The sequence below is a fragment of the Lissotriton vulgaris genome, chromosome 3_1 (assembly GCF_964263255.1).
Source record: "Lissotriton vulgaris chromosome 3_1, aLisVul1.2, whole genome shotgun sequence".
In the NCBI taxonomy this organism is placed as follows: Eukaryota; Metazoa; Chordata; class Amphibia; order Caudata; family Salamandridae; genus Lissotriton; species Lissotriton vulgaris.
The window spans coordinates 2,098,881,404-2,098,906,789 of record NC_141689.1 but is presented as its reverse complement, the minus strand read 5'-3'; the positions used below and the strand labels follow the sequence as shown (position 1 = coordinate 2,098,906,789).

Sequence of the window (25,386 nt, the reverse complement as noted above, 5' to 3'; positions counted from 1 at the left end):
GTCTTGTAAATGATGCGTAGCTTGCTACCTTTCTCAAGTATTTCCCACAGTTTGGAGATCACTATCAAGTCCCACTGCCCAAAGCCATAGAGCTTCCCAATCTCAGGTAGTCTCGAGTCCACAAGAGAAACCCATAGGGGGGGTTCTCCCATGGGTTTCATATCCCATTTCATCTGTTTCTCAGCCCCTTTCCATGCTTCCAACACCCTTTGGGTAGCAGGTAGGAGTTGTTACCCCTGTAAATGTATTGTAGTTGTGTGTGACACCGAAACTGGAGTTTTTCAAGTGCATATGTGGGGTGATCTCTTGCAACGTGGTTCCATTCATTGATTACAACTAGGTGGGCTGCTCTATAGTAGGCTCTAATGTCTGATAGAGCCAGACCCCCATTATATGGGTTACGTTGCAGCGTTTGCAACGCTACGCTAGGGTTCGCCCCATCCCACAGAAGTATACTCGATTCATTATTTAGGGTTGTGAAAATGCTCTGTAGGATTTTAGCTTGGTTTGACCATCGGTTCTGCCCATTATCGTCAGGGAAAGTTTCCTACATCTCTTAAAATCATCCTAAAAATCTAACAGAACTCGTTTGATATTATGGGTTAGGCTAGCTGTTTCGTCCGTGGTAATGTAGAGGCCAAGGTAACAGAACCCATTTTAAGACACCTGCAAGCATCCAAGATATTCCAGGGTCTCTATGGTGTCTCCCACTGAGTGTAGGGTAGATTTACTCCAATTAATTCTGTAAACTGCATTACGACCGTATTCTTCAAATATTTGTAGGACTCTCTGGAGTGTCGCGGCCGGGTCTGTAATATAGAACAGAATATAGTCTGCACACAGGGATATGCGCTCTTCATCTAAAAGTTGTTTCTCGTCTGGCGTATGTGGTCAGATCTGGTGGGATCTAACCACATACACCAGAGGCTCAGGGTATGAACAACAATGGGCAAGCCACTCACCCCTGCCCTCGAGAAACACTGCCCACTGCCAACCAGGAACTTCAGCTTTCTCGCCGTGCGAGAAGGCCGAAACAAATGGTAGTTATTATCATTTATGTTTCTGCCTTCTCACACTGCGAGAAAGCAGGGAAGGCGGCGCCCAAATGCCCCTATAGAGGAGCCGCCACTGTTCGGAACGTCTCACTTTAATTTTGGTGATTCCGTTTTGGTAACTCTAGGCAGCAGAGATGAAACATTGGAAATGTGTGGCACAAAATGCACAAAAGTGTGCTGGTGTTGCCTGCTGTATCACTGGAATCATCGGTGATGGTAGTACAGGAAACATTCTTCTCTGAGCATCCCCCACCCACTGGTCATTCTGAGGGACATTTAGTGAAAAGGACAACCAGGCTTCCGTCCAGTAAAGATGGCTCCTGAGTGATCCTTGGAAACCCAGATCTGCAGAACCCCGTCCTGGAAGAGGTCATCAATACGGAATCACTCTTTGCAAATTGTATTTATTTATTATTTATTCTCTTTGCAAATAGATAGCAAACTGGTCAAAGATGGAGATGGAGGATTTACTATACTTATTAGGTGAAGGACTAGAAATATCTTATTGTTGATTTCGAACTTCCCATGTTCCCCTCACTACTCCATGCCTCTTTTTCCTTTTTTTCTACCTGCTCGTTCCTTAATGCTGTGTTCTTTCTGCCTTTCCTCTAATGTTGTCCACAGGGGTCATGGCAGATATGGTTAATTAAGGAGCACAATTAATATGGTAAAATGACCCTTTGGTCCAGATTCTCCTTAGAAATATTTGGTGGGATGCGCTGTACATGCTCTGGTCTCATGACCGGTCTTTAATCAAGGGGTGGCCTTTGGACGCCATCTCGAATCCGAAGCACAGCTTTGGGGTTGCAGCCCAGCCAACATTGAGAACCTCTGTGAGTTTGCATGATCGTCAGGTTCGTTGAAGGTAAAACAAAAAACTGAGTCTATACAGGAAACCAACATAGGGCGCGCCTCCATGTTCTGCAGAGCAAAGCAATGGACTTCCTGTCCCAGTCCCCCTCTATCCTGATGCGTGATGCACTCATATACCAGCAGCGATACGTTCATAGAGCTCCCTCGATGCGCCTGTGTTCAGGTAGACAGGGAAAACTAAAATCTCAAAACTAAAGCCACACAGGACTGTTGAGGCACACTCATCGCCTTATTTGTGATTAGGGCTCCCGGTTTTATGGTATTTATTTTTTTGTCATTTCCGTCTGTATTTATCCATATTTTTTTTCAACTTTATCTGTATTAATCCATATTTATTATGGGTTTGGGAAAAAAGTAAAGCTGAAACTGGTATATTTCCACATGTATTTAACCAATAAATATGCAGTCATGCTTGAATGCCTGCCTCGTTTCAGTCATATGAACACCCATAGAAGATAAATCAATGCACTTATATGAAAATATGTACATTTCCGTATCAGCCTTGGGCATAGCTACTGCTGTTAAACCTTCTTTGCTAAAATTCCTTTTTTTAACCCACTTACCTATCAACCCACACATGTATTGGCCTGGCAGTCATGGCAAATTGTATTTAGAATCACTCAAAAAGTATCCGATTTCCGTTTTTATCCACATTTAAAATCAAATAAAGACAAGAAAATAACTGGGTTTTTTTGTCTGTATTTATATGTAAAAATCAGTAACAACGGGAAACAGGGAGCCTTATTTATGATCTAGTAGTAAAATACTCAGTACTCTCTTAGTAGCCCTTTTGGCTGAATAGATTTGAACGTTAAAATGATGATAGGGAGTCAATGATTCTACTACTGGTGCCATCTGTTATATAATCTAGGTTTGAGTCCTGACTTGGGCGGCTCGTTCTTTCATTCTTCTAAATTGGGCGAAATATGTGTCATTGACATCACATATTAACCACCTTTAGTACGTTTTGTTGAAAATTTGTACACAAATTCTGTTTTGTTTTCAACAGAAAGCACTGTATAGAAGGAATTAGCGAAGTATGAAACGTTCTGTGTGTTGCAACAAAAAAAGACTACTATATGTTGGTAGAATTAATTGCTCAGTGAGATGAATGGATGGGTCAGGCCACAAATGCCATTATCCTATGAAGTTCGCTCATGGGTTTGACTTCCTATAATAGAGATATTTACGTTCTAATCGCTCTCTGATCGCCACTCTTTTCCCATTAATCTGCCCCTGCTATTATACTACACCACCTGCACTTGTATCTACATTTCCCTCACTGCCAAAACAGAAATTTGGTTTAAATGATTTACTCAAAATGGTATTGGTCTTCCTCCTCACCCCCATTCTGATCAAAGAAAAGACACTGACTGGCACCTTCCATTTAAAAGCATATGTGTGCCCCCACTTCGCATCAGTTGCTCGTGATAAATGGGCATATAGTGCGCTTTTAATATGACACAAAGTTCTGTGCAACAGGACCATGACTCGCATAAGGCGAAGTGAGGCAGCAGCGATTAGCACTAGGTGTCGCAATAAAGCAAGGAAAGGCCACGAAAATAGACGGCTTTCCTGCTACGAAATGCTTCTTTGCCTGGAGCACCGTTCATGCTAAACAGCATGGATTACTGGCGAGGAAGGTGTTAATCCTTGTGAACAGCACCACTGTGATTCAGCATTCCGCCCGAAGGGTAAACCAGGAGACAACAGTGGCTTGTGAGCTGCACGTCTTCAACAACGCTTGTGTTCACTTTTAACATCATGGAAAAAACAAGAGTACGGGGTTAAGGAAAACAATACGGTTAATCTGTTAAACTGTTGAAGAGCAGAAGTCTGTGTTGCGCCTATATAGCACTTCAAACTCCTGCAAATGCGCCGAGATGCGCTTGGACAGGATACCCCGGAACTCATTTGCTTGGGCTTGGTTGGAAGCTTTGTGGAATGCAATATTAATTACTTCTGGGGCTCACAAGCCAAGCAAACACATTACGAATCTCTGGTCACATACATCCTGCATAGCTACAGTAAATTCTATTGCCAGTCTTTTACAAGACATACGGTAAGCGACGAGCGACCACGTTTGCCCAGTGAAGTCCATGCGGCGTCAACACATACCCATGCTCATCTTAATAGGCAGGTTCTCTCTGCTCGCTGCTTCCACTAGGTGGCGCCTAACCTCCATCACAGCTTCCTTGTGCTTCAGACTGAGCATGGACTCCCACAGGGCCTTGGCAGCGGGCTCTCTGAAAGAAAACCAGAAGAGTTAAACTAATAACTTCCTAGCCAAAGAATGTAAGAAAACTAGAAACAACCCGAACTAAACAAAACCATGCATTTGTATTCGACCATTCGCTTCAGAATCCGTCCGGCACATAACAGAGAGCAAACAGCTGCGTGCTGGAAGAAACAGAAACGCCACATGCATCACATTTGGTTTCATTATAGATGAACATTGAAAGTGCAATCATTGACCGCCATTGGCACAGCAGAACGGAAAAAGCACTATATATAATTCAGCGAGGAAATGTTGGATTTAAGAAAAATATATATATGTAGCAAAGAAGCGATAAAAATAGCAACATCATTGTAGCAAAATGATATCAGATATAACAAACTGCCATTTCGTGCTTTGCTTACAAATAACGGTTAGCAAATGAAACCCAGAGTGACGCAGCATCGCCACACTAAAAGCAATCATTTCTTAAAATATTGACTACTCTCTCTCCGGACTTCTCTGAGCGTCCACGGTAGAGTTTAAGGGGGCAAACGAAAACGGGTCTGCACGCAGGAATTCCATGACTTTTTGATGCGATTTATTATAACAAAGACTGTAAAGTTTTCAGCTGTGTCAGATTGGATCACAAACATAAAAACAGCTGCGAACAGGCCGCCTCCCTGGTACCCTAAGAAACGTGTAAAGAAAGGTCAGCAATGTGGTCAAAGCTGCTGAAATTTAACGGGGCAAAAGACCACTTATTTACCGAGACGTGGATTTGGGTGTGATAAACACCAAAATCCGCATATTCTTTCCATAGCGTTAGAAGTAGGGGTGTGCTGCAGCACCCCCAGCATAACCATGCTGGTGTTCAGAACGTAAATAAGTAGTAAAGATGCATTTGCATTTTGTTTTTATCTTGCTACGTTTGCCCTGCTTTGACAGAGCCCAAATGTCAGGCTATGTTTTATGACACATTGCTGCCTATTCTTTTAACATAGACATTGAGGTTTACTTTTCTTTCTCTGACTGAAAAGTTGGAAGATTTTGTAAAGGGAGCTATCTAAAAAACCTTGCTGGGGTATATGGAGTGTGAAAGGAAAGGCTATAGTTAGAATATGACATTTCATGAAGGTTTTACGTTGAACTGAGTGGAGAAAAAATTAGGGAATATAACGTATGTTTCTTTTAAGATAACTATTTTTTTTATATCGTTAGCATATTGTAATGGTTTTAAATAATCGAACAATAAAAGCTTTTTCTCTTGTTAAAAAAAAAGAAAGGCTATAGAATTGCAGTTTTTTCTAACACACAATAAAATGTAAATACCTGTGAATAAGAAGAAAGCACACATGAGCCGCATTTTTTGTAATTCAGATTTGTGATGGAAATAAAGATTTCAAAAGGATCAAAATAATTCAAGACACTTTACTTGGTGATTTGAACACTGTAAATGTTTGCTGAAAGCAGATTTCCACACAGTATCATTTGTGCGCTCTATAGTTTTATTAGTAAAGCTACATGTAAGTGTGAATTTTGTTGCCATTTCAATGGAAAATGTGCTGGCAGTAAAACAGTGTGCTGCCACAATACACTTCAGTAGTATATTTGCAACAGTGTACTCCAAAATGCACAACTGGATACACACCACACCATTATCACTTTCTTCTTTTGCGGTGCTTGTTCTTTGTGTAAAACTTGAATTTTTCAAAATCCCTATAACTTCAGTGATGCGACATTGATAGCAGCACCCCCACTCTGAAAATTGTTCCAGCACCACTAGTTGTTCTCCAATAAGGGAAAATACTCAGAATAGGTTGCATCTGATAAAGTCCACACCCTACGGTGGCAGATTTTATTGGCTTTATTAAATGCCACCTAACCCGCTAGGGCACTTGAAATCAGGACCTTAGAAGCACAAGCAGAGTCGGCAAGGATGTACATGAATTTCAATGGGTGGAACAGGGTGGTTTAATCAGTCAATAAAAGGACACGGTCAGACCAAGATTTTCCTCGCGTTCACCTGTAGGTGAATGACTTGGTGTGCTTCATGGTTCTGATGCAGAAGGGATCTACAGTGACTGTAGAGGGCGTCTGGTGGCAGAGATGGCATGGTTGGACACTCCACTGATGCATTAATGGTAGGGCAATTGCAGTTCGGGCTGGACTGTTCCCATGAGGCACAGGGTCAAGGCTGATTTGCATATGGCCATGTCTGAACTGGGGTGGTGTGGAGTGCAAAAAAATGATGGATTTAGGCCCAGATCTCTGTACTGGGGTGAATGTATGACATTGTTCTGCATTCTGTCCATCAATTGTTGCTTTTGCATTTGTCACCCCGAGCGGGGTGGGTATGCTCAGACGTGAGTCCCATGCTCTCCACACCACTGCAGTCAAGCTATCCTGGCTGAAGACGGCTGATAGCCAGAAACCGGTCCTAGGATGCTTGATTCCGGTCCAGGAAAGACATGGCTTGGCAGTTCGGGCTGGACTGTTCCCATGAGGCACAGGGCCAAGGCTGATTTGCATAAGGCCACGTCTGAACTGGGGTGGTGTGGAGTGCAAACAAACGATGGATTTAGGCCCAGATCTCTGTACTGGGGTGAATGTATGACATTGTTCTGCATTCTGTCCATCAATTGTTGCTTTTGCATTTGCATTAATGGTAGGGCACCATGCATTTGGAGACCAATAAAATGGTCTAACAGTACCTCTGTGTTTGCTGTGGGGGGCAGAGTACGCAGGTCTGTTACTGAAACAGTAATCTGACTTCAGTGCCAGACTTGCCGTATCGGGCACCGAGCACTTCCCCGGTAGGGTGAGGGGTTGTTTTGGGCCCTCGGGGGCCGTTTTTGTTACTGGGGGTTAGAAATATCAAAATCGTCCGAAACTGGCCCCTAGCAAACAGCTCAGTCGCACCCTGCCCCCCCCCACCACCTTCCAGAGGGGCTGGCCGAGCAGTTTGCCAGGGCCGGTTTCAGTTCCCAGTCCTGCCCTATCTCTGGAGGACTGAGAGTGGGCGAGAGGTACCCACTATTGTACCCCTTTTTTATCCAAAGGAGCAGTCAGTTAGGGGTTAGAGAAGGTGCAGAAAGAGCGAGGAGCTAGAAAGTCTATTATACATTGAGATAGGCTTTGACAAGTGATATCAATACCTAATCATGCCGCCAAGGCAGACTATACAAATGCGCTCTTGACAGTGTAGAATGGGACAGGGAAGACAAGTCACTCCTGCCCCAGCAAGTGGCAGGAGTCAGCGTCCCAGACAGCGTCGGGTAGGATTCAATTGTTAAAGAGTGTAGAGTATTTGGAATGTTATAAAGGCAGTTCCATTAAATTAAAGTCTGTGAGAGATTGGCAATATCTAAAACTTATCTCATTTCATTCCCAGTTTTTGCCCATGTATCTGGGGCTGACAGGGAACACAGCCGGAACCTATTGGTGGATGAAGAGGAAGGGGAAGTTTTGGGAGCAAAACGGTGAGATAACATCACCTGCCCATTCGAAACACCCGGGTCCGCAAGGAGGGCAAACACAGGGATTTCAAAGGAGAGACTCTAATATCAAGGCAATAGGAATGTTTAAAGACTGAGGGGAGTCGGGAAGGGACGAGGGAATGCAAAATACTGGATAGTCCATTCATAGCAGGGCAATTTATGGCGTCACACTGTCAAAAAAGTCTACACGCCATTTATCACTCATGTTTACTGTTAAAGGGTGTGTCATTCAGTTTGTTGACGATATATAGGGCAGCCAAGTGGATCTCAGCTACAAATTACACACCCAATGTTTTTAAAGTAATGGACAACTGTTATACCAGCTCTGACGATAAGTGCTTGCACTTTCCATCACTAGTGAGATACCTCGCTAGAAAGGTGTTGTAACTATCCTACTAACACACAGTAGGTCTACTAAGAAGTGCGGGTACTGTCAAATGCTAGTAGAGTATCTCAGCTGAAAAACGCTGCCACTGTCTATTAGAATAACAGCCCGCCAAGATGTGCTTGTACTGCACATTAGTATAATAGTCCCACTTAAAAGTGCTAGTACTATTTGTTGCTACTATAACAACTCAGCTGAAATGTGCTGCTACTCGCCATTAGTATAACAGCCCGCTGAGAAGTGCTTGCACTGTCCATTAGTATAACAGTCCCACCGAGAAGTGCTTGTACTATCCATTAGTATAACAGCCTGCCAAAAAGTGCTTGTAGTGTTCATTAGTATAACAGTCCCACAGAGAAGTGCTAGTCCTATTTATTACTACTATAATACCTCAGCTCAAAAGTGCTGCTACTCGCCATTAGTATAACAGCCAGCTGGGAAGTGCTCGTACTGTCCTTTAGTATACCAGTCCTACAGAGTAGTGCTAGTACTATCCATTAGTATAACTGTCTGCCAAGAAGTGCTTGTAGTGTTCATTAGTATAACAGTCCCACAGAGAAGTGCTAGTAATATTTATTACTACTATAATACCTCAGTTGAAAAGTACTGCTACTCGCCATTAGTATAAAAGCCCGCTGACAAGTGCTTGTACTGTCCATTAGTATAACAGTCCCACCAAGAAGAGTTTATATTTTCCATTAGTATATCAGCCCACCAAGAAGTGCTTGTATTGTTCATTAGCATAAGAGTCTCACAGATAAGTGCTAGTACTATTTATTACTACTATAATACCTTAGTTGAAAAGTACTGCTACTCGCCATTAGTATAAAAGCCCGCTGACAAGTGCTTGTATTGTCAATTTGTATAACAGTCCACAGAGAAGTGCTAGTACTATTTATTACTACTATAATACCCTCAGTTGAAAAGTACTGCTACTCGCCGTTAGTATAACAGCCCACTGAGAAGTGAGTGTACTGTCTATTAGTATAACAGTTCCACAGAGAAGTGCTAGTACTATTTATTACCACTATAATACCTCAGTTGAAAAGTACTGCTACTCGCCATTAGTATAACAGCCTTGCTAAGATGTGCTAGTCTTGTTCATTGTTATTTTATTACTACCATTGACAGTTGCAGGGACTGACCCTCTAAATCCTCCAAGTACAGCAGCAGAGATGAGAAATGCTTGTTAAGTGCATTATTACTAGTATAACAGTACAGTGACTACACCATGCCCCCAATGCAGACACCGTTAGTGTGCCAGAATGGGACGCAGGGCCAACAAGTGAAGCTCCCTCTACCATCCGTGGCAAATGACAGCAGCAGTCTTGCCGAATGGAGCGTGGTGCCAGTCTAAAACCTACTCAATAGTAGTGTATAAGAGGTGCCCTGGGCTATATTCAAGCAAGGGAAAAAGGCCCAGTGGTGCCAGTTGAGTAGCAGAAGACATTCATGATTAAGAGCAATTGATTCTTCAGATGCCAGGAACCTGGGGCCACTGAACCTGCTGAACTAATGATAGCTACCATCAAACACTCACTGAACCCCTCATTTGGCACGTGATTGCTGGTGTTTGTTTTTGTGAGGCACAGGCAAAAGATAGTGCACGTTGACTTGGGCCGCCTAGCCAGTAAATTATGCAGTGGCAGCCTGCCTTCTTTAAAGGCACTAAGGTTCGTCCACCATCTGTACTGTTGTTTATATTGTTTTCATTCTTATATATATATTATACCAACAATCAATATTAGCCAGTGGCTAGGTTAGGTTTCCCTGTCTCTCTTTTTCAACCCTCTCCCTCTTTTGTTTATGTACTGGGCTTTTTGCAGAGAATACTATCCCTCTCAAAACATGAGACTCCTGCTACTATCAATGACGCCAGGTTAGCTCTCACAGCTGAGGTAGATGCTAGCACAGATCTATTGACAAAGGAGCAATGATTTAATGAACTTTCTTAATTTAAACAGATTGGATTTTTCTTACCGTTTCTATGAGTCTAGTCGCACTATGCATTTAGAATGCCAAAACTTCATAATACAGAAGTAGAATCTTCTTATATAATCAGTAAATGTTGGTTTGTTTGGCTAGCTCACAGTACCACATCTTAACCCCTAACCTTACAAAGTTATAGATGTTGTCAGTAACCTCAAACAAGAAGAGAGAAGTGGAGAAGTGTGTGCACTGGTTAGAGGAGGCAGACCCTGATGCAGAGGTCAGACCCGGGACCAAGGGTTCAATTCCCGACGCGGCAGGTCTTGAGCTCAAAATGTCCACGGACTCAATAATTCTCACCTTGGTGCCTACTCAAATCATGGGTTCACACTCTGCAACTCTGGGCAATAGCTTGCTTAATCTCCACTATGGCCCCACCGCGATGGGATGCCTGGTCTTCACCTTGGGGATGCCCAGTAGGGGTTATCTCGCAGGGAAAGCCAGGACGGGTTCCCAAAGCAAGCGCTAAGAGACCTGCCGGTGATTTGGCGCTATATAAATCGAAATTAACATAACATAACATAACTCTAAAATTCCCAAGGAATTTGTGGAAACAGATCAAACCCTTTCGTTTGTCACTTTTGCTTGCCCAAGGTGTCCCAAAGAAAAGATACAAAAATGCATTTTCAAATGTTTATTGAGCGCTCTCATTTTTGTAAATGAAACAAACTGCAATTATCAGAAAGATGAGACACATCATTGTTATAAGCAATATTAGAAGGGTGAAAAACACAACTGTTTCAACCATGTTAGTTGCTCATAATGTTTACTAAGATTACGCCTATCTATCATTAATTTCTCTATGCTAAAGAGCAAATGTTGGGAGTAACTATCTGCCAGAGCTATTGCAATTACCTAACCCCATACCTTAGTACTGTATGTCAGGAAGCCAGCCGCCTTAGTGCATTAACAAATGCACCCCATCTTCAATGTGCAAGCCTGAACACTTCTTCTTGCACGGCTCTCTTCCTTCTCAGGAGGAAGGTCGGGGACAGTGGAACTGAATCTCACTCACAGCAGCGTTCCATGATGACTCCGGCGGGAAGTGAACCTCTCACCGACTTCAGCATGGATGCTGTTTAAATAATAAAACTGCAAGCTTATCACACTATGCCAAAGGCACAGAACAATGTCTGCAATTAGTCAAAGCAGGAAAATTGTCTCCTACGAGCAAAAAATAAAATAAAACGAGGCATCATGTTCTCAGTTGTGCAACCCTGGAACTAAATGTGAAGACTACAGGGCAACAATGTCTACCAGAAATAAAAGCATGCAAGGCGCGTTCTCTCATTATGGAAAACATGTGCAAACCACCTTTAGAAAGCAATGCTAGGTTAAAACAAAAGCTAAAATGGAGACTAAACGTAAGCTACATAACAGATTCAGCTTTGAGATGAAGAAGATTTAAATCCCAATGTGATGCACCATGAAACTGAAAGAATTTGCATCCCCAATTATTAGGTCTCCGACTTTTCACAAGTTCAAGTGGAAGAGGTATGGCGCAGCGGCCAGGGTGCCTGAATCTGGACCACAGGTTTCACGGTTCAATCCCCAGCTCCGGCGGCAGGTTAGCCCAGCACCATGTGACTCTGGGCAATAGCTTGCTTAATCTTCCCGACGGGCCCAGCGCCGGGAAACCTCTCAGGAGGTAGCTGTGCGCTTTACAAATGATGGCATTTAGCTTACTTGAGGACATGACAGAACGAAAGGGCAAAGGGAACCATATTTTTTAGGTCTTGGCTACCCAGCACATGCTCTGCGCTGGGAGACATATTGTTTACAATTCAGTTGGTTTACAACCTATCCACAGCATATTATTAGTTATTTTTGTTGTCACTCTCATTTGCAATCTTTTCATTGCTTAGCTCCCGTAGGCTTCTATTCCGTTCTTGTGTTAGCTCCTCCCTGGAACATGGACCAAGAGCATGTGTTCTTCCGCAACGAGCTATTTAAAAAAATGTATTTCTGTTTCGGTATTATTCCTGGATGTGCAATGTGCTTTACTACTTTTAACACAGACATACAGCTTCTTAGTTATTGCTTTCACCCTATAAGCTGTCTTTATTGATGCTTTAGTTACTTACACCCACAACTGTACTACTTTACAATACTCTAAACCACTCCATTCTACGTCACTCCTCTCCACTCTATGCCATTACATGACATTCTAAGCCACTCTTCTCTACAATATTCTACTCTACACCCCTCCACTTTTCTCCACTACACCCACTCTATGCCATTCTACTCTAAGCCACTCCATTCTACTCTATGCCAATCCTTTCCACTGTACAACACTTTACTTCACTCTAAGGCACTCCACGCCACTCCACAAAATGCCCCTCTATGCCAATGTGCACCACTCCGCTTTACTCTGCATCACTCAATTCTACCTAACTTTATGCCATTCTACTCTACCCCACTACACCCTGTGCCTCTACACTCTGCTCTATGCCACTCCACACCATTCTTCTGCACTGCAAACAATGCCACTTTACACCACTCTATGTTACTCCACTCTACACCACTGTACCCTATGCCAATCATCTCTAGTCCACTCTGTTCCACTCTTTGCTACCCCACTCTATGGCACTCTTCTCTACACCACTGTGCTCCGTGCCACTCTTCTCTGCGCCACTCCACTCTATACCAACTTACTCTATGCTACTCTACTCTACAGCACCCAACTCCAGTCTACGCCACTCTACTCTGTTTCACTCTACTCTATCCTAAAACACTTCACTCAAAGCCACTCCAATCCACTCGCACCTCTCTACAACACTCTACTGTTTTCCAAGCCACTCTACTCTATCCCAATCTACGCTACGTCACTCCACTCTATGCCACTCTACTATACTCTACGCCATTCCACAACAATCTACTCTACACCACGCCACTAACTTTTAGTCATGCAGGACAACAGTCACGCTGCTGTACAACATGGCTAAAAAAACATTGACAAAGCCAATGGCTTTCACATAGGCGAGCCTCGTTAGCTTTTCCAGCGCTTGTTAAATGTTTCGGACAGAAATTTAGGGGCTTTGTTGTAGAATAATCTGTCACGGGTGACTGCTGATTTAAATTGTATTACTTTATTAACAGACAGCCAATGTAGTTGTTGAAGTTATTTTGTGACCCATTTTCTTAGACCGAATAAGATTTTGACCATAGTATTTTGCATTCTCTGTAGAAGAGCAACAGTTCTTTTTAGGTAGGCCCAAGAAGACTGAATTGTCATTGCTCTGGAGACAACTTTAAATCTAGGACAGTTCCCTGGTTGCCAACAGATGGAACAGGCTTAGGACAATCGCACAATGAAGGCAGACAGAGATAGCTACCCTAGTTGGTACATTTGTAATAGATGGCCAGAATCTCGTATTTAGAGTGATTTAGTTGAAAAAAAGTTCATACCCATCCATGTTTGAATCGCCTCTAGGGCTGTCAGGAGACGAGAAGGAGAATCACCAGCAGCAGCTCGCAGACTGAAAACGAGTTGGGGGTCGTTGGCACAGAAATAGGTTTTGACAGGATATTTCTACTAATGGCTTGCTAAGGGGTGTAAATAAAAATTAAACAACACAGGGAAGATAAGTGACACCTGTGAGGACACACTACAACAGAGCAAAAATGAATGAGGAAGTTTATGTCGAGACATGACCCAAAGACGTTGTAAGATATTGTGGCCAATGACATTGAAGTCAACAGGGAGACCCAAAAGAATTCGGACTCCTGTCTCTCCTCTGTCCATCTTCATCTGAAAACAATCAACCCCGCGCCCATGCATGGTGTAAGGCGTGCTTACACGGGAAGGCCTACTTAAATGGTTTCTGCAAAATTTTTCAACTGATGGAAGACTGAGTTTTTTGCAGTAATGTAGAAATATGAGACAATTAACAGGTTGACTTACAATTAGAAAGGGATGTACCATGGCCGCTTAATAGCTGCATGTGCAGGCTACCTTTAAACGCTTGCAGATGTCACATGTAGTCATTTCATTAAAAGTGTCTTCTCAACACTTTGAGCACCAGGCCTCAGCCGATGTGTCAAGAACAATCTGGGCTTCTTTACATCCCTAAAGAATAAATCACACATTGTGTCTGGGCTATGAATGGTGCCTTTATTAGAGGTTGCTCATGGCACCCTATTGTTGGTTCCACAACCAGACTTACATAAAAGAACACTGGAGAGGAAATGTGCATGTCTTGCAAGAAGTAAGTATGTAAATGAAATACCCTACAAATGCAAAGTTAGGCCCAAAAGAGCTTTAAGAGACAAATGTATCTGCAAGTGAAATACTCCATAAAAAAGTGCTATGTGAGCAGTGATGCTAGGTTCGTCTGGACGGCACTGGGGAGGGGGTCCATTGTATCTGCTTTGTTGATGACTGAGAATATGTATAAAACGATAACAATATTAAAGCACTTAGGCAATATCACTGAGCACCATATAGCCATATGCCATGTGAGCCTCAGCTCGGGCGGGCCAACATATCGTAGCCAATACATTTTAGGTACTTCATGCTGAACAGCCCCAGACCCAAGCAACATGTGTGTGCGTATGTATGTGTGTGCGTATGTATGTGCGTGCATGCGTGTGCATTTTTTCCAATGAAGCGGATTTCAGAAGCTGGAATAGGATGGGGCTTTAAACATGTAGTTGGATAACTGGAGTTAGTGGTTGACCACTCACTGTACAATTAGTCTTTAACATTATGCATATTTACACTCTGGGACATGGAAAGATACCTCCAAACACAGGAAGGGGGGGGGGGGGCTCCTCCAGCCTCGCCCCACAGCCTTTCAGCACTGCAAAAAAGAAAATATAAAATGATAATAACGAGATGTTATTATCATTTATTTTTCTGTGCTGGGGCAGTTTTTTGGGGCGGGACTAGGCTGCACCGGGGGGGGGAGGAGGGGGGGGGGGGGAGTGGTGGCACCCTCCTAAGTGTTCATGAATGTTTGGCTGGCCCTCTGCTATACAACCTGGGTGGAGCACATGCCCAGGCTTCCATTCCTCATCTGAGCGCCCAACCACGGAGCTCATACCAATCACAAAGCTACATTGCAGGGTTGTGATTGGCTCAGGGGAGCATGGGTGCTTACCAATCACAACGCTGGATTGCAGCGTTGTCATTGGTTTAGAGAGCCTATCCTGCTTCCTGCTCCAACAGAAATCAGGAAGAGGACGGAAGAGAGGCAGGTAAGTGAATTTTAACATTTTTATTTTTCTCCTACCTCGCCCCTCTTCCCTTCCACCCCACCAACCCTGCCCCATTACTGATTCGCTGGAGCAGCCGTGACTGTACAAACACTGTTTCATGTCGGGGCCAGAACCAAAGTAGCCGTTCTAAATGGAAACATTTAGGTCACTGGACCTCAGCCCCCTCCTACCACTGGTTGACTGTATCTCTACATCCCTGGCTGTCTTTCAGCCTGTTTCATGCTATTCCGATAACACATTTGCATTCAATAGAACAACTGTGGGGGCCACGTGGCCCCCCGCAGCCTCGGGGAACACCACTTACCCGGGCCTGTGAACAAAATGTGCGGGGGGCCCCGATCCCCCCCACGCTGCCCTGGGAACCACCACCTCCACGGGGCTCTTTTTTTTTTAACCTGTGTGGGGGGCTCGAGCCCCCCCCCCACAAGCCCCAGGGCCCACCACCTCCCCCGGGCACTAAATATGGAAATACAGGGGTCCGTTATGGACCCCCAAGCCCCAGGGCCCACCGCCTCCCCCGGGCACTAAATATGGAAATACAGGGGTCCGTTATGGACCCCCAAGCCCCGGGGACCACCACCTCACCGGGGCTTTGCACTGGTAGGGATGGGGGCCACGCGGCCCCCCTCCTGGAGCCTTTAATGGACCTGGGGACTGCCAGCCCCCACTGCCGGCTCCTGCAGTGTCCGGGGTGCCCACCCTGGAACACTGCTGTTTGCTATGGCAGGGCGGGAGCCATGCGGCTTGCGCCCTGTCATAGCAAACACTGTTTTGGATTTTGGAAGTGAGAGCAGGTTTCCTGCTGTCGTTTCCAAAACCCGAAGCAGATTGCTTTTCCACAAGTGGAGCTGCATGTTAGCAGCTCCCCTTGTGGAAAAGCAATGCCAGCTCCCGCATGAGGGGGGAGTCAGCGGGACGGGACAGTGGGGGCATTGGAACTCCCCCCACGGTCCCTAACGGAGTGGCCAGGACCCGGGGGATGGGGGATGGGGATCACACGGCCCCCCTCCCAAAAAAAAGGTGATTGTATGGGTGAGTGATTGTATGGGTGAATGAGTGGGTGTGTGTGTAGACCAAGGAATCAGTGAGTGCGTATGTAGTAACTAGTATTGGTGTGTCGATGGTTTCGAAAATGGTAGTCTGTATTTTACAGTGGGTGTATCAAAGGTTATATTAGAGTGTGAGGAGGTGCATCATATTATCACGTGGATGATGTCATCAGTGATGTCATCAGTGATGTCACTGACCATGTCATGAATCATGTAATATGTGACTTCATCAGCAGTGCATTGCGGGGGCGCAATTTATAGTTAGCTGAACTAACTATAAGGGTGGAATTTCTCTGGCTTTGTTCGAGTGAAATGTCCAACTAACTATAACGTCCCTGAAACCTATGGTTTTTTCAGTGAATATATATATATATAATATATAATATATATATAATATATATATTCACTGAAAAAACCATAGGTTTCAGGGACGTTATAGTTAGTTGGACATTTCACTCGAACAATGTCCAACTAACTATAACGTCCCTGAAACCTATGGTTTTTTCAGTGAATATATATATATATATATATAATATATATATAATATATAATATATATATAATATATATATTCACTGAAAAAACCATAGGTTTCAGGGACGTTATAGTTAGTTGGACATTTCACTCGAACAAAGCCAGAGAAATTCCACCCTTATAGTTAGTTCAGCTAACTATAAATTGCGCCCCCTCAATGCACTGCTGATGAAGTCACATATATATATATATATGTTGAATGTTGTTCATTTAACATCTGGGAAAGCCTTTCTGTTATAGAGGTTGCACACATAAAACACCATGTTTTCTTTGAAAACTGTCTTTTGAAGGTGTTTTTATTGCCTAGCTGTGTTTGTGCCTCCCGGTGGGAGTGCATTATTTTCTATTGTTTGAGAGGGCAAAGCAATGCATACCCCTCCCTCTGAAATATGAGCCATTCCTTCTTACTGCCTCTCTCTGCATTCCCGGAGGCTCTAGTTGGGTGTCAGTGAGCCAATGTACTTTCCTGCTGGACCAGCACAAATTTCCCTGGAGTGAGGCACTATCATGCCAGGATTGGAGGAGACCTCCCAAATTGGAAAAGGTGTAGATGAGCAGAATAGTCAGGAGTGGCCTTAAATAATTAGTCCTTTGACCAGTACCATAATAACTGAAGACTTCAACTAAATCAACAATTCATAGTGGACTCTATTATCATTTTGGCAGTAAATAAACTATGCTACTTCAAAATTATCACTAGGATGCTCTAAAAGATAGTGGGGCGATTGTGTACTGAATACACAGAAACTGCCAGTAATTCAAAGTACGCTGTGTAGGGTTGGATTAGCCATTCCATAAAATTGAAAGTCCATCCTTTATCCTAAAGGAGCCAAAGCAAGAAGTTATATGATTTTCAGTATCTTGTAAAAAGGGGTTATTTCTTTATATGTCTTGAGAAAGAAAGTGAGGTGTTTTGTTTTTGAGTTGTTTGTATTCTCCCTTTTTTAGCTTTTTAAGAATAATATGTGGCCCACAACACAGTCAGAAATCAGGTTTTATGTGATTTCACAGAATACAATTACTGAGAAACCATTTCATCTAAACTGTTTAATTGAAATGCTTGGAATGAATGGCATTTACCTTTTTGTAAAAACTATTTTATAGAATGTCTTTTTGGTCGAAATTGGCTTTTGGATTTTTTTCAAGTGTAAATGCAATGGGTCCAGGTATTACTTTTAGAACCTTTTTTGACACAGATATTTATTTCAGTGTTTGACTTCAGGGGACATTATTTCATAATTATATTGTTTACATTGTCAAATAATTCATTAGTTCAGATGCTTTTAATTCGCTAACCCATCATCACCCGTAAACACCATCAGGCGCTGACCCCTTACAGCCCCCTAAACACTGTTAATCCTTTCCCGCTAAAACCTCTCACCAGACATTAAATACACTCATCCCTAAAGCAAAAAAGCCTTTTCTACCCCAAAAATTCACAATTCCTGAACCATAATATCACTCACCACCCCAACTCCACCCATTGCAGAACCCTAAAAAATCCTTTCTACACCCAAACCGCTCCCATCTCATACCCCTTAAAACACCTCAGCCCACCCAAACTCCACCCTTCCCGGAAACTTAAAACTCCCCACCGCCCTCAAACACCAGCCACCCATAACCCATAAGAACTCTTCATCACTCTAAACTACTCATCCGTGACCCTAAAAACCCCTTTCTACATCTAAACTCCACCCATCCCTGAATTCTTAATACCCATCACCACCCTAAACTCTATCCCAACCTGAAACCTCAAAAACTCTTCACCACCCCAGCCGCTACCCATAATTGAACCTTAAAAAACCCTCACCAGTCCTAAACTCCACACTTCTTGAACCCTAAAACCAATCAACACACTTACACTCCATCCATCCCTAAAACTTAAAAACACTGCACACACCTAAACCCCACTCAACTTAAACCCTAAAAACCTCTCATCATCCCTACACTCTACCCATCTATAAACCCCAAAAACTCCTTTCCTGTGCCCAAACTCCAACTATTTCGGACCCCTAAAAACCCCTCATCACTTTAAACATTACCCATCGCTGAACCCCAAAAATCCCACAGTAGTCTTAAACTCCACCCAAGTTTAAAGTAATTTTGGATTTTTCCTTAAAAAGATCTTTCCTTTAAAATGTTTCCTTTAATTTTCGATTTTTTTAAAACGGTCTTACTTTACAATGGGGTTTCTCTGTTTTCGTTGTCCATTAATTCACACATGTCAAATAAATCTATGTGCAAACTGGATTTGAAATCAAAAGGATTTGTTTCCTTCCTTCTTGTTTGAGGGACAGATGTGACACTTAGACAGAAAATAGTCTTAGGGCCCTCTCCCATGTAGGGTGTATAACTTCCCTTCGAGGTGTTCTGGCACACTCAGCTGCTAGGGAACAAAACTGAACACATCAACCTTCACGTTTCATGGCTCATGAAACTGCATAGCTACAACCTACCAAAAATAATAACACACCAGGACGTTCCAATATCAGCTTCTAATTTATTTGCTAAATAACATATACAATTATATTTCTAATCGAATGGATGTTCATAATAAAAGTCTTTGCTGCAGTGAGCTGGGTGAAACTCCTTTCACATCCTACATTAAAGACCTCTGAGATCCTTTCACATTCAACTGTCATAAGTAATATACTAAATACTTCACAATTAAGTGTTTTCTAAGCAATGAATTACTTCATCGCAACTGCCCTTGTTGGCATTGTTACAACCATGAAGTTGGCCATTCACATTATTTATGAACTAGTTATTTTTACCTTTTGACCTTGGCGCTGACAAAGGAACCTTTTAACTGGCAGATCTACATAGAAGAAATGTTGTGCATTTTTTGTGAATGAAATGTAGACTAGTCTGCGTCTGTAGTGTTAGTGTAAGAAATCTGCACAAAAATATGTTTTTATATTTACAGGACTCCGGTACAATTACCACCACTCTTATAGTAGCTTCGCTTATTCACTACTATTGCATCTGCATAGTACTTATGGTGATCAGACCAACCTAGGTAACCTAAATTTCACTCCACAACACTGTCTTCTTTTAAAAGGATGCAAACTTTCCCTCACACATGGATGATATGCTTCATCATAGGTAAGTTCCTCATCAGCAACAAATGTTACTCTGAAGGCTTGCATAAGACGTAGGCTGTGGATATAAAAGGAGGTGGAGCATGATTAGAAAATGACTCCAATTTGTATGAAGGAATAATAAGTGTATGGTGTGCCGCAAAGATAATTTACTTGCTGATGCGAGCTCTTTTGGTCCCATATAGTAAATCCCCTTTGTGTGTTCTCTTCTTGGTGCATGAATATCTAACTTTAATTGTTATTCATTTAAATCAACAACATTCAATTAAAGTGAAAAGTTGGAGAAAATAGATTAGTGACAAAAGCCATAGAACAAATAACATTTCATTCATCATGACGTTGCTTATTGTTTAAATGATCATAAAATACCAAAGATTAAAGAGAACATAATGGCAATCACCTTCACTGCCTCAATTCAAGAAAGGGTGTCACCCCGAAAGCGGTCTCAGGATGCTTTTTTTCTGGTCCAGGGAAGACTTAGCAGTTTGGGCTGGACTGTTCCCATGAGGAACAGGGTCAAGAATGATTTGCATATGGCTGAGTCTGAACTGAGGTTGCGAAGTGAGCTAAACCCAGATCTGTGACTGGGGGTGAGTGTCTGAAAAGTTTCAGCACTCTGTCCATCATCTCCTTGTGCTTGCTTTGTTCGCCCTAAGTTGGCAGGGTATGTGGGTCCCTTGCTCACTTTGCCACTAGATTCAAGGTAACCTGGCTGATGAGGGGTATTACCTCGAAACTGGTCCCAGGATGCTTGTTTCCGGTCCAGGGAAGACCTGGCTTGGCAATTCGGTTTGGACTGTTCTCATAAGGAACAGGGTCAAGACTGATTTGCGTATGGCTGGGTCTGAACAGGGGTGGCGAAGTGAGCTAAAGAACGATGATGGATTCAATCCAGATCTGAGACTGGGGGCGAGTGTCTGAAAAGTTTCAGCGCTCTGTCCATTACCTCAATGTGTTTGCTCAATTCAGGAAAGACCTCCAGACCTGGCTCTTCGACTAAACCGCAGGGCCCTCGCCGGATCAGGGATACTCCTCCTCCTCCCTTCCCAGGGCCTTGAGACCCTCACGGGTGGGTTGTCGTGCTCTACAAGAAATTGATTGATTGATTGAAGGTTTGTATAACACAGAGAGGCTATGGACCATATTATTTATTATTTTATTGTTGTTCGTACAGATTGAATCGAAGATATCCAAACTAAGGCTTATGACATTTATTTGAATAAGGTCCACTGGCACAATGCGTGAACAGCATTTCAACCCATAGTGATTTAAGAGTTCATCATCAAGATAGAGAGTTAAAGAGCATAAGACGTAGGCTGTGGATATAAAAGGAGGTGGAGCATGATTAGAAAATGACTCCAATTTGTATGAAGGAATAATAAGTGTATGGTGTGCCGCAAAGATAATTTACTTGCTGATGCGAGTGGTCAACACGGATTCTGAAAACTGAAAATAATAGATTGATAAATGAGTACATCCAGAGGGGTTCACCACAAAGGAATGGTTGAGGGAACTACTTACATATTTATCACTAAACCAAAGAATGTGGTTCATAGATAGTTTCAGAAGATCACCTATAAAAAAAATCTATGTTTTTCAGAAAATGGGGAATCAATCAGTGAAGAAAGGACTAAGATACAGAAACCTGAAATGATCCATTACCTGAACAGTAGTTCGCCACACCTTGTGGAGCTGCCAATCAAAATTAGAGCGTTTGCGCAAAAGTCAGTAGATTGACAGCAAAAGAAAAATATAGAAAAAATATTGTGGGCATAGGTATGTGGTGTAAAGGAATACAGGAAGTGGTGTCTCACCTACAGTTTTTTCGCCATGGTCGTGGGGCTCAGGAACACCACTGCCAAAGTCAGTGTGTCAGAGTAAATCATATACAAGTGAATATCAAAAATTGCAGCTAGACGCATAGGCGCTTAGGCGAAGTGACTCATAAACATAGAAAAAGTCTATCAGGTGTGCGATGACTACAAAAAAATTGGTGGTCAGACCCAAAATTTAATTGAATGATGAGCGTCAGAGTTCATTCAACAAGATTAAAGAAGAAGTTGTAAAAGCTCTCATGTTAGGGTGCTTTGATTATGACTAAGAAAATCCTCTTAACCATAGATGCCAGAAACACAGGGCAGAGAGCAACTTTAACCCAGATTGTGAACCATAAGGTATGCATTATGGTGTTTGACTCAAAGTCATCAAAGGCAGCAGAATGCACCTACTTTGTGATTGAACATGAAGAAATTGCAGGAACAAGCAGTTTATGGTATGCAGTGACCATAAGCCTCTCATTCATACTTTTATTACCTAGGGATCTGAATACCCCACAGCTAGGATATCCAAATGGTCATTGAGGAGTATGGTAGCCAATAGTTTGTCCTGGATACCTGTAGTTAAAGGCAAGGAGGAGGAGGGCAAAAGTGATTAGGTTCTTACAATGACTGTGGATGGCAGGTGTTCAAGGGAATGGAAATTAGTGACTTGGATGACAAAATCTTGGGAAGAGTGAAAAGTTTTGTATTACAAGGTTGGCCACGGAAGCACAAACTAGAGGGTGATCTCAAAGCATACTGGCAAATAAGAAACAAGCTAAGTGTCCATGGGGGGGAATTCTTCAGAAGGGAAAAAGTTATGCCTCCTCAATTGATAAGTGACGAGAGCATGAAATTCACCTAAGGAAAAGTTTAACAAAGAACAGAATTTGGTCCCAGTACTGATGGCCAGGTGTTGATGCCATGGTGGAACTCAAAGGTTAGGAATTGCATCCGTTGTGACCGCAGTGATAAATTTGTACATGCAACACGGTGGTCACCACAGAAGTTCCTATTAGACTGTAAGCCAAGTTAGCTCAGGGGTATAGTGGGTCCCATCTAGTCTAAGGGGTTGAATAGTAAAAGTGTCCTTGTGTTGGTGGACTAACATGGCATGTTGGTTCTAATTAAGGCTGAGAACTGAACTACCTAAGGAACACTCATAGTTTTCCTGAAGGACACCTTCATGGAGGAAGATACACCAAAAACACAGGGACCTGATAAAGTGCCATAAACACCCAATGAAATAAGGGCATTTTTTAAGGACACACATTTGAGAATGGCATTAAACTACCCCAATCAAATCGTTTGGTGGAAAGGGTGAATAGGCTGGAGTAAAAGTGTCTCCAAATGGTAACATAAGTGGGCTTGTATGAAAATAAACTTTGCAAAACATTGTAAAGGCATATTGCACATCACACTCTTTAAAATGAGTGTCTCCATCCAGGGAACACAATCAAGGACCAAAATATCCCCTTCCTGGATGCAGGATGGTGGTAAGTGCAAATTAAATATATATTTCATAATACAAAGGTTGAGACAACAGGCCTCAGTATGTGAAAAACTCCACTTGGAGGGTAGGAGATGTGACAAAAATCTGGAGTTCTAAGAAGAAGGGATGCATGGGTCGACATTTCCAGATCCATTAGGATTGCTAAAAGTTGGCAGAAATGCGGGACGTTGGAAAATGGAATATGTTCTGGATAAGGCAGGATAATTGTGTTCTCCCAAAGATTGATAACAGAAAGCCCTGCCTGTCTAGCCAGTACTCAGCTGGACAAGCCTATAAGAGACACTAAAACACCATACTGGTATAATGATTACAGTGGTTAAGAGAATTTCTCATTCCGTGAAACTGTTCTATTCTCCACAGCTTCCTTTTCCTAGGAGAAGAGAGGTGTTGTAAAGATATATTTTTAATGCTATAGTCTTTCTACGTTCTTCTCTCTTTCCTCCTTCTCGAGTCCTGTCTCTAAGTCCTATTATGGCAAACTCCCTGAATGGAATGCTGTGAGCTCCTTATGAAACTTCTACTCCTGACAGTTGTAGCTGTGACTGAAAGGGCAGGCTATGAAGTGGTGGTTTTCTTCCTCAACTTGAGCTTACCTTCACAATTGAGTGTTTAGTTAGTCATTATAATAGAAAGCTCCGCGGGTGATGTACTTATGTTCTGAAATCTGTGTAGTTCTTCATTTTTCCATCTTACCACTTCTAAGCAAAGTCTCAGTCATAACATAGAACTGCAAACCTATTTTAAAGAGAATGATGGTAAAAGGTAAGGTAATGGAAGGTGGATGTAAAAATAGGAGGCCATGTCAAATTTAATACCCACGCCATCATGCGTAAGCTAAAGGCATTTTAGCCATTTGATTAAGGAAATTGTCGTGAAAAAGGCACTCTTTTGCCACCATCCTTTTGAAAGTATTCTTGGGAGTGAACCCCCAAAGACCTGTTGTGTGTTTCAGATTTGTTTAGCACATCATAAAAGTTTAGTAATATTTCATGAGTCCCAATTCATAACAAACTGTAAAACATATGGACTTGTAGCCAAAGTGATTGAAAACGGTGTGACAACATGCAACATGTAGGCTGTTACTATATCATCTCAACACATTCAAGGTTTGCTGCTTTGATATAGCACTAGAACACAACATCTACAGTAAGACATACATAGTTTTGATGGCTGTTTTGAATCTGAAACTAAAACATTCTATCAAGGGGGCTGCAGTGGTAGTATTCTATGAATGAATTCCATAAGTAAATATTTGCCTTCCACCCATTGTGACAAGTTAGTAAGGAGCTGGTCAAAGGAAACCGAAGCCGAGACCGTAATGTTCTGTTAGTTAGTGGACACAGAGTTTTTATCTCTCAGATAGATTGGAGCACAGCCTAGAAAACAACTAGTGTATCAGGTTAAGACATTCCACTTTAGGTCTACTATCTGTCTGGATCCAACTCAACTTCTTTTCCTCTTCTGTAATATGATTATGTTTCTTACGTCCTTTCCCAATCTGTATTCCTAGTCATTCCTGCACATCGCATCACCTGGTATTTGTTCGGGAGTCTTTTATCACAATCATTAACTAAATAGTTGGAATATTCGATCTATCCTCCAGTTAACTAATGTACCAATAACAGCACTTATCAGCTCCTGGGACATGTAATTGTTAGAACCGGGACCCTGGCCGGCCAAGACTCGCGTCGAGGTCAGTCAGGGATCACCATTTCCAAAGTCAGGGCAAGGGAGTCACACACCAAGGTAACCCCCACTCGCCCTCTAGGTAACGTGGCGCGGGCAGTCAAGGCTAAACTTGGAGGCGATGTAAGTTAAGTATTTGCGCACGCACCCCAGCAACAACACCCAAGGCCCACCACAAAGGAAAACTCCACACAAGGTTATATAAAAATAGCCTTTGTATTATAATAAATATACATCAGATAAAACACACATCTTGTTACACTGTGCCAACAGGCACGGGCGGAGTTTACAAGGGATATTTGTACAGGACAGGACCACTTGGATCACTGTCAAGGGTATCAGCACTTTTAGAAGCAATACCTTCAGTAATAACACTTTAGCAATACCTTCAGTAATAAAGCAATACCTTCATTAATAACACTTTAGCAATACCTTCAGTAATAAAGCAAT

The 25,386-nt window shown here is 42.6% G+C and overlaps 1 protein-coding gene across 1 annotated transcript in view; it reads right to left on the bottom strand.

Moving 5' to 3' along the window:
- SCFD2 (sec1 family domain containing 2) overlaps positions 1 to 25,386 on the bottom strand; it is a 1,876,913-nt gene that overhangs the window by 1,665,811 nt on the left and 185,716 nt on the right. Inside the window, exon 3 of the mRNA XM_086962651.1 lies at positions 4,047 to 4,174. Within this exon, the coding sequence (XP_086818777.1) occupies positions 4,047 to 4,174 (128 nt within the window). The remainder of the gene's footprint in view (positions 1 to 4,046; positions 4,175 to 25,386) is intronic.